We start from the raw sequence: 14085 nt of genomic DNA, 5'->3' as shown, positions 1-14085 counted from the left end.
CAGAGACCTCTCGCAGTCGTAGCAATTGACTTTTGACAAGGGCCGTTACGAGCTTGGCGGAAGCAACGACATCGGAAAACGGCGCTTATGTAACAAAATGATCGACTCCGGGATACCTAACTAGCTACCCAGTATGGAGACCTCCAGCCTGGCCTAGATCCCACCAACTTAAGCATATCAAGGGGTATGGATGGGGGATAGCCTTCACCAGCTAGCTCTAATCTAATATATGTCATGTATATTGTACCCTGGACATGCACAGTACATATACTAATAATAACTAACGGTCCACAAAGAAAAATATCTTTATATATAGTAGCCATGTCTAAGAAACAGTCGACGACGCCTTTATCGCAGGCATTGAAAATGAAAGAAAGAACCTCTCAGCTTCATTTTTGATATATTAATATCCTTATATCCAACCATTTGATCCTATAGATGTGGCTCCTTACACCCACCCCCCTTCTTACGGCAGGCAATAATAGAATATATGTTTAAACATCAAGAAGCAAGGGACAAAGGGGGAAACTGACTAGAAGGATGGTATAAGGAAAGGAAGCCTGGAAAATAGCAAAAGAATAAAGTTCATTCATTTATTCATACATACATACACTCATTCATTCGTCGTCTGGCGGCAACTCGTCCTCGAGATACCGGACTAACGACACCCGCATCTCCGTCGTATCATTTCCGCGCAGCACATCACTCACAAAATGCGCCTCAACTTGCATTTGAACCTGCAGCAGTTTCCACATTGTTAATATTAGTGCTCGTTAATTTTCCCAGTCAATTAAACTAAACCCGTCTTTGCAGCTCCGAAAAAGAAATTATAAACCAAAACTGCGCCGCAGCATGGTTAAAATTTGCCACTCGAAGAAAGAGCAGAAGAAAAGTGCCAATAAATAACTGAAATTAAAATGTAAAATTAATAAAATTAAACACTCACCATCTCCAACGCCCCTCGTAACACGCCACATAGAATATTCGAAAACCACAACTCATCCTGTGCCCGCCCGTCATCAGGCAACTCCACAAAGTCCGCAAGCGGGTTCTCATCGAACACCAGAGAGAAGGATTTGTTATCGCTCGTCCAGTTCGTGATTGTCGGCGTGATGTTGAGGAATATTTTGAATCCAACCTGGAGCAGTAGCAGCAGGCGAATGAGTTGATTCAGGTTAGTTCTCTGATATGCACTTCATATACGCAGATAAAATAGACACTGCTAATAAAAATACTGTAATGACAAGTGATCGCACCTTCGAAATCATATCCGCCGTCTCTCTGAAATTCGCACAGCGGCCGGTATCTGACCTGGCGAGGAAGTCCTCAATCAGCCGCATGCCGATGTTATATCCCATCTTATCCAGCTGCTTGTTTACTTCCGCATAGTCGCTGTCGTAGTCGTCGCAGAGTTGCGCGACGATCGTGCCGTATGTCAGCGTCACGAGCTCGGCGTTGACTTTGTCGACTTTCGTTCTGGGTTCGGGAAGTTAGTGTTTTGCCCGGTGGTTAAGTTTTATGTTGCTCTGCGAATGGGAAATAAGGCCGGGGGTGAGGAGAGTTTAAGAGGGCTATGGGGAAACACAAGGGGATATTCGAGGGATCAATGTCAGAAAAGCTCACTTCCATGTCCTAGGACGCTCCTTGAGGTTAGCACTTCTTGCGTACCGAAGTTTTTTGTTAAACCGTGGGACATCAGGGTGGGAAAACGTACTCTTCACCTATTCTTGACGTTGACGTCTTGGTCGAGGCCATTTCTTTTCTTATATGCTTGAAATGGAGCTAAAACAGGCTAGACGTCTGGAGCTATCTAATCGTGCAGAAACGGTGAAGGTTCTCTGTGTTCTCGGGAATCGTGTCGTAGGTAGGAGTAATAGCCGTGATAATTGTTGCACATTACATATTTCAATCGCAAAACACCGAACTCATTCGGGCACGTGGAGTAGTCGTGGGGTATGCGAAAACTCAATGAATGACGACGATAGATTTGACGATTGGTGGTGTCCTCCCATTTTGTCCCCGCGCGGCAAAGGTTTGAACGCGAAAACTCACTTGGTTTGGCGTTAAAATAAGCGCTCGCCAACGAGCCCAAGAACGACGGGTTGGAAAGCTCGAATTTAACCCATTTACACCCTCGCTGCTCCCCAAAGCGCAATTCGTCGACGGTTATATCATTTCTGTATTTTACTTTTGATTTCATCTTGCATGCTTCCGGTGACTTTTTTTTGCCGTTGATTGAATTCTAAAAATCACCTCCGTTTTCTTCGCCACTTGAGCGAAGCATCCTTCCAAAGCTCTCCCTGATCCGGTAAACAACGAGGACCATTTTCGCATGAGAAGCAGAAGACAATGATGTCTGCGGAAAAGCGTCCTGCGGTGGACTCTTTTCGATCTACCCAGCTGGTCAAACGGCCGAGGTCAGATTCAAATCTGGGCGATGGAAGGGCGGTCGCTGTTGTAAATAATTCGGCACAGAATGGAGCTCTTATACAAGCAGTACGCCCGAAAAACTTTTTTTTTCGTCCATCTCAATTTTGATTACCCAGGGCAAAAATACGAAAGAAAGAGAACAGAATGATATATTGGTGCTTGGGATTGGATGTGAATTGATGGGCTAATGCGTAATGTGGCTGGCTGCTTTGGTTGCTTTTCTCTAGATCCCGCGCACGAGTGGTCTTGAGGCGCCTATCATGGAGCTTACAGGTGCGTTTATTATGGGAAAATTGAGGGCCGGGGGGTTTTGGTTATGGCATGGCACTGATATTTGGAATCTTGCATAGGTCACTCGGGAGAGATTTTTGCTACAAGGTTCGATCCGACGGGTCGGAATATTGCGTCAGGTTCGATGGATAGGTCGATAAGTACGTCGCGCTCTCGATCCTGCAACGTCGATTGCCAATATTTCTTTCGATATTTCTTGAACATGGGAGGACTAACTCTGACGTTCTTCTGGGGCGAAATTACAGTGCTATGGCGAACATATGGACAATGCGACAACTACGGCGTAATCACTGGGCACAAGGGAGCAGTTCTAGATTTACACTGGTCACGAGATTCGAAAATCATTTTCACGGCATCCGCAGACATGACCCTTGCCAGTTGGGATGCCGAATCTGGGCAAAGAATACGTCGACACGCCGGACACGAGGAGATCATCAATTGCCTCGACGTCAGCAGAAGGGGCCAAGAATTGCTAATAAGTGGCAGCGACGACGGGTGCGTGGGAATATGGGACCCGCGACAAAAGGACGCGATTGACTTTTTGGAGTCTGAGATGCCTGTCACGGCCGTCGCGCTGGCAGAGGCCGGCAACGAGATTTACAGCGGCGGCATTGATAATGACATCCATGTCTGGGATATAAGAAAATGCGCCATTACATATTCCATGGTGGGTCACACGGATACGATCTCCTCGCTCCAGATCTCGCCGGATTCGCAAACGCTTCTTTCCAATTCGCATGATTCGACCGTGCGCACATGGGATATCCGGCCTTTCGCGCCGGTTGATAGACATATCAAGACCTTCGATGGCGCGCCAGTTGGGTTGGAGAAGAATCTGATCCGAGCCAGTTGGAATCCAACTGGGGAGAGGATTGCGGCTGGCAGCGGTGACAGAAGCGTTGTCGTATGGGATGTGAAGTCGGGCAAGTTGCTCTATAAACTGCCGGGTCATAAGGGCACTGTGAATGACGTGCGATTTTCACCTAGCGAGGAACCAATAAGTAAGCCCAAATAAGTCTCTTTTAACTTAACATGATATGCCTACTACTTTCTCTTCTGTCATCGAAAGGATGCGGCGGTTTACTAATGAATATTTCCTTTCTACAGTTGTTTCCGGCTCCTCTGATAGAAATCTCATGCTTGGAGAACTAGGGAAGTAAAACAGCAGGGGTGATCATCGTTACGAATCGTTTTATCCATTCCTTGATTTTCTAGCATGTTGAAATGATCTATATCAAGCGCGAATAGGGAATTTAATTTTGACCATTCTCCGTATGTCTCACAATCTCAAAATGTTGCAGCCGATGTCTCTGATGTTTGTACCAACTTCCTTTCCTTTGATTCTTATTTATGGCCTTCCGAAGCTCAATGATTTCCAAATATTTGTCCCGCCATGGTTTCTCCCCTTTCCTTTTTCACTCCTCTGTAAAATAGATTTATATCATATATCCTCATGCTAAATTATGCCTCGGTTTATCCTGACACCAAGAGAATTGATAACCACGGAGCAGGAGCTTTTTGGGTTATCAAATGAGAGAGTGGGGCTTGTCGGATCGACTGATGGATCGATCCATGGATTGAGGCAGTAGGAGTAGGAGTGGTATTGGGAGTGGTGAATTTTAGAGCCAGCTCCCCCTGGGTAGATTTTCAGTATATCAAAAGTAAACGAATGCGTTTTCGAGCCAACGTTTTCTATTTTGTCTTCTCACTTGATCTTCTTTTCTGGGGTTCTCTTGTCAACCCGCCTCTGCGCACGAACCTCCATTGTCGGATCTTCGCCAGGGGCTGGTTGGTTCATATTGGCTGCGGGTGAAACAGCTGAAACCATGATGAAGCAAGCCTGGACATGCTTCGGATATTCCTTGGCAACCACGCAACACTCTAAACCACGCGCAGCCACCACAACTCATCCTCCGCGCCTGCTGGCCAACAAGCTGGTGTCCTGTCGGAGTTTCGAAACACACCGAGACACAGCTGCCTCCTGATCTACTCCCATTCCAGGTCACCCATGGATCCCGAAATGGTTCGAGTTCTGGCCGCAGGCAGTTCCTCCAAACCTTCCCCTGCTGGTCCACTCGCCCAAGTTGCTTCCATGAAGATTATAAACATCGATGCTGCAGATGCTGCAGCTATCCCTCCCTGCATATTAAACTAGTGCTAGAGTTTGTAGCGTTGCGTTCTCCTGTTTCGCTCTGTCCGTTGTATGCCAGGTCGTTTGGATAAGGACTCATATCCTGAAGAATTGATCGAGGACGGCCAAGAGCGAGTGACCTTTTTTCACTTCGTCTTTCTCAATCACTTTCGCTTGAAACACTTCTTGCTAGCAGAGTTGTTTTTAACAGCCAGGTGAGCACAGTAAAGCCTGTGACAATTTTTGTCCCCTCCTTCACATCGGATTGATTCTCTTGCACGGCTGTTGTCCTTTGGTTTAACCCCTTCGAGATCTTGCAAGTTGGATTGACTCCTTTCTTTTTGTTGCCAGTATTTTTTTTTTATCGTTACCTTGCATTTATTTTTTGATTGCTCTGGTCAACAACGCTGTTTTTTGTCTTCATGTTTCCCTACTTTTAATACATCGTGTAGGAGTTTGAATCTGGAGCTACGCTTCCTTCCGCCTAAGTCACACCATATTTCACCAATTGCAGTCAACAATGCTTGATCGAGTGGAATATTGATAGGCGGGGTCTGTCACAGTAATATTTTGCCCGGTTGTTAACAGCCACTCGTTTCTTCTGTTTATTAATCCTCTCCTTCGTACCGCGTTGCCTCATCATCTCCAACGACTTGGTGGCAGGAGGAAGACCCTGTTAAAGATACGCGGATCCCGAATTTTGTTTACCATTCGATCTCGCCATCACGGGGAATTGAGAAACTGCTTTTGTATATTTGTGTGACGAAAAAAATGGCTGTTTTGGCAGAGAAAGTTTGATCATTTCCAGGATTTCGGATTCAGATATTTATTTACCAACAACTCCGCTCCCGGTACCATTTTTTGCCAAAAAAGGGAATATACCTCTTATGCATTTGGAAATCCGAACGCGAAAAATTGAAGATAATTGTGATGGAGCGTTTCACTTCTTTGTCAAGACAACAGGAAACTCCTGGAACCGTACGGTGCGATAATGGCTTCCGTAATCGGGCTAGATCCTTGTTTCGTGGTACATCAAGCATCGGTGCACAAAATGTGGGATCAGCCGCTCCTAATGCACGAGCACCTCGAATGTGGCTGTCTCTTTTCTCTGATGAAAGAATCGGAAGGCCTCGACGACGACAGAGTGACCACACGGTCGGATATAGGAGAACACAGCCATTGGACGCTTTGAGCATCGAAATGGCTGAGGCTGGATTATCAGGACGACACTTCCAAACTCAAGGGCATGTGAATGATTCACATCACAATCTCTCACAGACCATTGCGGGAGCTACACCCGAGCATTTTGGAGCGCGGGCAAGACGAAAATACGACAATCGATTAAAACAGGGCCGTTTCTGCGGTGGGCCTAGGATGAGATCTAAGGAAGCGAGGAAGAAGCTTGTTGATTGCGCCTTGGCTTCATCTCTTATTCTAATCCTCTTTATCATATGTGAGTCCTCTAGCTCCTTTTTCCGATTTAGACTCTCCGACACCCAAGAATGCGCAGTTTTCATATACATATTACTAAATCTGCTGCTAGATCTTTCGTTGTCCCTTTCTAACATTGTTCAAACTCGTGAATTCCACATTGTGCTGATACTAGCCTTGACGGTATTTGTGATATATTTTTGCCATTCCTTTATTCTTTTTTTCATGCTCTCATGGCGAACAAGCCCGGCACCTCTTCCTCCCGCTGCACCAAAAGCGGTCAGCACCCTGGAATACGCCCTGCCGGACGAGCCAATACCGGTAATTCTGGCTCGAGATGAAGAGATCATGATGGAAGTAGACTCGAATAATCGCAATGGCGGCAGCAAGCACTTGGGTGGACTTGCTCCACCGCCACCCGCCTATGGCTTTTGGAGGGATAGTGTGGTGCGTATATATCATACACAACACTTCAAAAATTTTCTGACCATTGCCTTGACCGATTCTACATTGTGTTTTTTTGAAGACACATGAACTACGACAGTACTGTGGCTAATGAACCAATCCCCTGCAGAAAATAAACCCAAATCTCGTCCACTGGCAGCGACGCGACCCAACCAATTCGCACGGAAGAGGCACAGGAAATGATAACGTCCACGAAGCACTGAATCGCCCCCCGAGCTATGATGGAGACCTTCATCGCGTCATCGATGAGCAGCCACAGTTGCGTCTCCACGTACCTGACGGTTTGGATATTCAGCCTGGAGAGCTTCTGGAACAGAAGCGGTGAATTATGTATAGTATTATCACCCTTGTAGGAAAATAAAAGGATATTTTTCATATTTTTCATTTCTCATTTTCTACTTAGGCTTGATTTTTGACGAAGGATGTCTTGTTCCTAAGTTCTTCATCTCCGTTTTTGTAGGGAAGGCGGCCGGTGTTGTTGAGTGAAACCATGGAGGATCCGATAATTAAATGCTTTTTGGTAGCCCCTTGATTTTCCACATTTGAGGTGTTTGATATACTTGATTCATCAAGGTTGGCTTCCACTAGCCATCTTCGATCTAGCGCAACTGAATGTGCAGAATGCCCAGTATGCAAACATCAAAAGAAACTCCCCCAGCAAACACATATTTAATCGCATATGCGTGAAAATAGAGTGGAGTAAAATATATCTATCTACACATATATAGCCATATGAGGAGAGAAGAAAGCAGAAAATGCCATGATCGTTCAATTATCATCCCCATGGCCTCAGCCCCAAAGTTAGCATGTTATAAACTGTTCTGGGCACACTTCGACGTGGTTTGAACAATCTCTGATCAAAAACCAACTCAGCTAAATTGTACCATGAAACATTATTAATACATATAGTTAGTTATATCCAAACAGTTAACCACAGTGTAGATAGTTAGTTGCTCACAATGCGAGGACTTAAATGACATTTCTCAGCCAGCCCTAATCCTAATCCAATCTTAACTTCTAACCCCAGTCCTAACCTGGGCGAGTCAAGCATGAAGCGTGTGGTGTGGGTGTGTTTTAGATGGGATGGTAGAAGTTGAACATGGTTGGTTAATTTTTTTGAAACCGCGCTCAACCATAACCCGACTAACTCAAGTTAGTTAGCTCATTCTTTATGGAGGCTGACATAATAACTAACGTAATCCACAAGCGAGTCGTCCACTTTTCATCATCTCACAGTGCTATTAAACATAACAATTAAAATATCAACAATGCAAAGTCATCAAGCTTCCTTTCAAGAAGGAAGACTTCTTTTAGCTATTCAAGCACTTGATAATAATCAAATTTCAAGTGTACGAGCTGCAGCAAAGCTCTATGGTGTTCCACGCTCTACTCTAGCTGATCGCATACATGGTCGTACAACACGCGTTGATACTCCACCAAAGAACCGAAAACTCAGTCTTACAGAGGAAGAATCTCTTATTCAATGGATTCTATCCATGGCTGCACGAGGGAAACCACCCCAGATCGCGACTGTACGAAATATGGCCAATTTACTCCTTTTTGAACGAGAAATCAAATCTGAATCCAAGCCTCCATCAACAGTTGGTGTCAACTGGGTACAAAACTTTGTCAATCGTCATAATGAGTTAAAATCCAGATTCTCCCGAAAGTATGATCACCAGTGAGCTCTGTGTGAGGATCCTGAGATAATTCGTGGATGGTTCAACCTCGTACGAAACACCATTGCAAAGTATGGGATTGCACACGAAGATATATACAACTTTGATGAGACTGGGTTTCAAATGGGTGTTATTGGAACAGCCAGAGTGGTTACTGGATCAGAGAGAGTTGATAATCCCAAGCTTATACAGCCTGGAGATCGAGAATGGGCTACTGTTATTGCAGGAGTCAATGCAACTGGTTGAGCTTTATGTACGATGATTATTCTGAAGGGAAAGATGCATCAATCCTGTTGGTATGAGACTGGAAAGCTGCCACATGACTGGATGATTGGAGTCAGTGAGAATGGATGGACAAATGATAAGCTGGGGTTAATCTGGCTTAAGGAGATATTTGACAAGGACACTCGATCTCATACAAAGGGCAAATATCGACTCTTGATTCTTGATGGACATGGAAGTCATGCTTCAGCTGAATTTGATCAATTCTGCTCTGAGAACAATATTATTGCTCTCTATATGCCACCTCATTCATCTCATCTTCTTCAGCCCTTGGATGTTAGCTGTTTCTCTCCTCTAAAGAAGGCGTACGGACAACAGATGGAAGAGCAAATGCGGCTTGGCATTAATCACATTGATAAGAAAGAGTTTTTGACTCTATATTCAGCAGCTCATATGAAAGCTCTGAATGAGAACAACATCAAAAGTGGTTTCAAAGCTACAGGGTTAGTTCCGTACGATCCAGAGCAAGTCCTCTCACGCCTTAATACTAGGATGCATACACCCAGCCCTCCAGGAACTTCTCATAGTTCTCAAGCCTCCTGGGCCACAGCCACACCACACAATGTACGACAAGTGGATCTTCAGGCCAAGAAGATTAAAGAATACATGCAACATCATACACAGGGTTTATCCAGTCCAACCAATCGAGCTATGAATCAGCTGATTAAGGGATGTCAAATGGCTATGCATAGTGCTGCTATTTTAGCAAAGGAAAACAAGGAACTAAGAGCTGCAAATGAGAAGCAAAAGAGAAAGCGAGAGAAAGGTCGTACATATGTAGCTCAGGAAGGTGTTTTAAGAGTTAAAGAAGGAATAGATCGCGTACGAAGTGTCAATGAAGAGGAAAGAGAGAGGATAGAGATTTCTGACTCTCAACCACGAAAACGTGCAGCACCTCGATGTAGTAGATGTGGTACTATTGGACATACTGCTCGTACATGTGAAAGCAGATTTGTAAATAATTCTTAATATAATTAATCTATTTTTCTTACATGTTTGTTGTTATATTTGATTATAAAGATACAAAATGATAAAAAGTGGCCGACTCGCTTGTGTGGCCGACTCGCTTGTGGATTACGTTATCCTCCCCGCTGGAAAGAAAATGTGTTCAGTTGACAAGATCCATGGGCAACATCGACTCTTTGGCTTCTACCTGCCCATCTACTCCGTAACCAGTATGCATATGGGACGGAATTTGGGGCCATATCCCTCCCCTCCCTACTTTTTTATCACCGGGAACATATAAACCCCTCTATCCCTAGTCTCAAGCAACTCTCGCGGGAGCCGGACGAGAACAGAAAAGTACCAAAAGGCTGTTTTTCTCCCAGCTCAGCGACGCTGACAGATTCGGAGACTCTTAATGATATTCTTAGGCTCACGGACTTCACTTGATTGTCGGTGATGCACTCGAGATGCCGGCGTCGTTGTTTCCCGATGTCTCGCTTCCGCAACGGTGCAAAATGGACTGTCTGCGGTTGGGCCGTCGTTTTTGTTACGGTTGTCTCCTTTTGGGTTCCTCTAGCTAGGGCAATGAGCGGGGCCCAGATTTGGGAGTTGAGGTATGTGAATTGTTAAATTTACATTATTGACTGATTTTAGGGAGATCGAAAGCCTGGGGGGTGACTCGGGCGGATTACTCCGGGCGACAATTTTTTGAGAAACGGAGAGCTAATTTTCCATGCAACTTGCTTCTATCCTCTGTACAGAAAGGAGACAGAGCATATGTTCTACCACGGTTTCGAAAATTATATGAAGCATGCATTCCCTGAGGATGAATTGCGACCCGTTTCTTGTCGCCCCTTAACACGCGATCGTGAAAACCCCGCTCATGTACATATTAATGATGTTCTGGGAAATTACTCCTTAACGCTCGTCGATAGTTTGTCTACCTTAGCGATACTCTCTTCCTCCCTATCTCGATCGGCCGCCTCGAATTCAGACTCGGAAAGCTCGCGTAAGGCGTGGAGGTATTTCCAGGACGGTGTGCGAGATTTGGTAGAGCTATATGGCGATGGGTCGGATGGACCAGCTGGTACAGGATCGAGGGGGAAAGGATTCGATTTTGATAGCAAGGTCCAAGTGTTTGAAACAGTGATTAGAGGATTAGGTGAGGAGAAATGCTTTGAATACCATTTATGTACAGCATCTCTAACCGTTGAGTGTGTTCTTGTAAATAGGCGGCCTTCTCAGTGCGCATCTTTTCGCAATAGGCGAATTGCCTATCCGTGGATATGATCCCCCAGAAGACGAAGCTTCCTTTGCGAAATTATGGAATAAAAGTGGACACACTAAAGGCAGCCCCGGGATTAGATGGGAAAATGGCTTCGTCTACAACGGACAACTGCTCCGTCTCGCGATGGATCTTGGTGCCCGGATTTTACCTGCTTTCTATACTGCAACGGGAATCCCATATCCACGTGTTAATCTGCGGCATGGCGTCCCCTTTTACCCCAATTCCCCTTTCAATGCAGATATAGCACCAGAAACGGCGGCTTGCACTGGTAAAGGCCAAGCGAAAGAAGAGGAGAAGTCTTCTGAAACACCAGAGGTTACAGAAACATGCAGCGCGGGCGCTGGAAGTTTGGTTCTGGAATTTACGGTTCTTAGCAGGCTTACCGGCGATGGGCGTTTTGAAGAATTTGCCAAAAGGGCGTTTTGGGCTGTTTGGTCCCGCCGAAGTGACATTGGCCTGATCGGAGCTGGCATTGATCCCGAGTCTGGGAAGTGGGTGAACTCGTACACAGGTGTAAGTGGGAATGCTTTTGTGATTATCTTGTGTGATTTATCACTTACCAGGTAATTTTTATGACAGATCGGTGCTGGGATTGATAGTTTCTTCGAATATGCATTTAAATCTCATATCTTGTTATCCGAGGGTGACCGCCCGTCTTTCAACCAGTCGAGCCCGTTTCATTGGCTTGATGATTTTTACTCCCCCCTTAGTGAAGAGCTGCATTCCTCAGATGCATTCCTTAATGTTTGGCAGGAATCTCTAGCATCCATAAACCACCATTTATATCGCGGTTCCGGCTACCAATATCCTCATTATATCCAAGGCGACATCATCACCGGAGCTACACGCGCCCTTTGGATAGATAGTTTAAGTGCATATTTCCCAGGCCTTTTAACTTTGGCTGGAGATCTGGCTGGGGCCATCGAGGCTCATCTGCTACACACCGCCATTTGGACTCGATTTTCTGCTTTCCCGGAACGGTGGAATGTCGGCACAGGGAACATTGAAAATGGCCTTGGGTGGTGGGGAGGCCGCCCCGAGTTTGTCGAGTCCACTTATTACCTGTATATGGCCACTAAAGACCCGTGGTATCACTATGTTGGAGAGATGGTATTGAGGGATATCAAGCGGAGATGCTGGACTAGGTGTGGCTGGGCTGGTCTTCAGGATGTTCGAGATGGGCAATTGAGTGACAGGATGGAAAGCTTCTTCCTCGGGGAAACGACGAAGTATCTCTTTCTGCTTTTTAGCCCTTCGCACCCCCTAAATGATCTTGATGCTCCGTTTGTTTTCAATACCGAAGGCCACCCCCTTATTATCCCGAAGTCGACTAGGAACGCCACTAAGGAAAAGGCAAAGCGAGCAGACACGTTTCCTGGTGGTACACAACTTGTCGTTGGAGCAACCTGTGCAGTGCCGGCTCCAACCCCGCCCTTCGGAGCCTCGTCGACCGCTGCGCGGCCCGATATTTTCCACGCAGCAAGCCTCGCTAGATTGCACTTGATGCCACCTCGTCAACAGGCTGAATCTCCTATCATCGGTTATACTGTTGATCATCCGAGTATCTCCATGTCCGACTTAACATCACCATCAAACTATACATATTTCCCTTGGACGCTACCACCAGAGGTTATTCCACCAAAAGCTACCAGTGCACTAATGACGGTTAGACCAACCGTTGACCTTACATTTCCGCCAGCTGCCAACATCATCCTTGGCCCTGGATCATTGGAAAGAGTTCAAGATGGACTTCTCGTGAAGTCCCTTGGAGGCCTTCGCTTGGGTATGATCCAGGATGTTCCACTATTGACGGATCAATCATCAGGGTTCGCTGAAGGATATCGCGTCCAAGTTATCAACAACATTCCACTAGGAAAGGACGAAAAGATTTATATCTCGAAGGAAATAACGGACGTTCTGAACTCTGAAGACCCAAACTTCACGCGGGTGCAGGATTCAGCGTTGTTGGATGTTGTCTTGGACCTCAGATCGGAGGTAGCCAATGGAAACGTATCGTCAATACTAACAACCTCCACAAATGGCGAAACCATTATAGGTGCACTCGATGAGCTCCACGCATCGCTCGACACGTCAACATTCGACGCATCAAACATGAAACTAGCTTTTGCATCCTTCTTTAACCAGGTCACCTCCCTTCTCCGAGATGACTCTGACTCACCCACACTGGACTCCCTTTCATCCCTGAAATCAGCCATCCGCGTTTCAGTCCCCGCGACTATTTCTACCGGCAAGGGCTCGACATCACTTCCTGATGTTGAAGATGCCGTACTTCCTCCGCCCACCGAAGCGAAGTCCAGACAAGCCAAAAAGCTGCTTAACCGCCTTCCATGGTCTACCATTTACCTTTCAGATGAGCTCTGTGACCATCGGCTTCCTGACGTAGTCCCCAAGACACACCATGTAATCGTCATAAAACGGGGCGGGTGCAGCTTTTCGACGAAAATCCAAAATATACCCTCTTTCCGCCCTACGAGCGATTCCCTCAAGCTTGTGATCGTAGTTTCGTACCCCCAGCTGGGCGATCCCCGACAGGCCTCTTCTTCAACCTCCGGCTCAGGTACACACTCCGATACCACGTCCCGAAACCCAACGGTAGATTCAGAGGAGTCATACCTCATTCGCCCTTTGCTCGACGAAATACAAACCGTTGCTGGCGGAATTCCCCGTCTGAATCCGATAAGCTTGATACTTGTTGCCGGCGGTGATGAAACATACAACTACTTCAAGCATGCTTTGGGTGTGGGTTTTCGAAGGAGATATCAGTTTATTTCGCAGGGTGTGCCGATTAGTAACCTAGTTGTGGTATAAATTTCCGTCTATATATGTCAGTGTCAATTTTTTTTTCGCATGTAATTTATTTTAACTAATTATCCGCTTTATGAATATTCTTATGATAATGTATATGGAATTCAGGATATTCTTGGACAATTCTGTTTAGTTCGTTTCCTGTGGATAAATGTACTACACTCTGGCGGCGGGAAGGATTTCGTTTATTTTCTAGATATCCATTGTGTGTGAATTTCTGTGCGGTTTTACTGGAATCTTCGTGGATGAATGACTTGAAACGTGATACGTCAGTAACAACATCTTCTCTTGTTGGATCTTTAGCAGTGAGTATTTCG

The 14085-nt window shown here is 45.8% G+C and overlaps 4 protein-coding genes across 4 annotated transcripts; 3 read left to right on the top strand and 1 right to left on the bottom strand.

Moving 5' to 3' along the window:
• Window positions 1-617: 617 nt before the first annotated feature.
• HCAG_04403 (BET3 family protein) lies at window positions 618-1755 on the bottom strand (the record flags this gene model as incomplete). Its single annotated transcript, XM_001540513.1, has 5 exons — window positions 618-737; window positions 947-1138; window positions 1257-1476; window positions 1624-1632; window positions 1715-1755. The coding sequence occupies 5 exons, from the start codon at window positions 1753-1755 to the stop codon at window positions 618-620; spliced, it is 582 nt and encodes a 193-aa protein (XP_001540563.1).
• A 594-nt stretch (window positions 1756-2349) lies between these two features.
• On the top strand, window positions 2350-3881 carry HCAG_04402 (conserved hypothetical protein; the record flags this gene model as incomplete). Its single annotated transcript, XM_001540512.1, has 5 exons — window positions 2350-2496; window positions 2658-2703; window positions 2781-2861; window positions 2967-3722; window positions 3829-3881. 5 exons carry the CDS (start codon window positions 2350-2352, stop codon window positions 3879-3881), a joined length of 1083 nt encoding a protein of 360 aa, XP_001540562.1.
• Window positions 3882-6052: 2171 nt separating this feature from the next.
• HCAG_04401 (predicted protein) lies at window positions 6053-7073 on the top strand (the record flags this gene model as incomplete). Its single annotated transcript, XM_001540511.1, has 3 exons — window positions 6053-6305; window positions 6459-6730; window positions 6858-7073. The coding sequence occupies 3 exons, from the start codon at window positions 6053-6055 to the stop codon at window positions 7071-7073; spliced, it is 741 nt and encodes a 246-aa protein (XP_001540561.1).
• A 3070-nt stretch (window positions 7074-10143) lies between these two features.
• HCAG_04400 (predicted protein) lies at window positions 10144-13771 on the top strand (the record flags this gene model as incomplete). The annotated part of the gene is made up of 4 exons (XM_001540510.1): window positions 10144-10268; window positions 10416-10816; window positions 10887-11455; window positions 11522-13771. The coding sequence occupies 4 exons, from the start codon at window positions 10144-10146 to the stop codon at window positions 13769-13771; spliced, it is 3345 nt and encodes a 1114-aa protein (XP_001540560.1).
• Between the last annotated feature and the right edge of the window lie 314 nt (window positions 13772-14085).

The sequence above is a fragment of the Histoplasma capsulatum genome, genomic scaffold (assembly GCF_000149585.1).
Source record: "Histoplasma capsulatum NAm1 scaffold_4 genomic scaffold, whole genome shotgun sequence".
Taxonomy (NCBI): Eukaryota; Fungi; Ascomycota; class Eurotiomycetes; order Onygenales; family Ajellomycetaceae; genus Histoplasma; species Histoplasma mississippiense.
The sequence above is the reverse complement of the archived record's forward strand: the minus strand, read 5'-3'. Positions and strand labels throughout refer to the sequence as shown.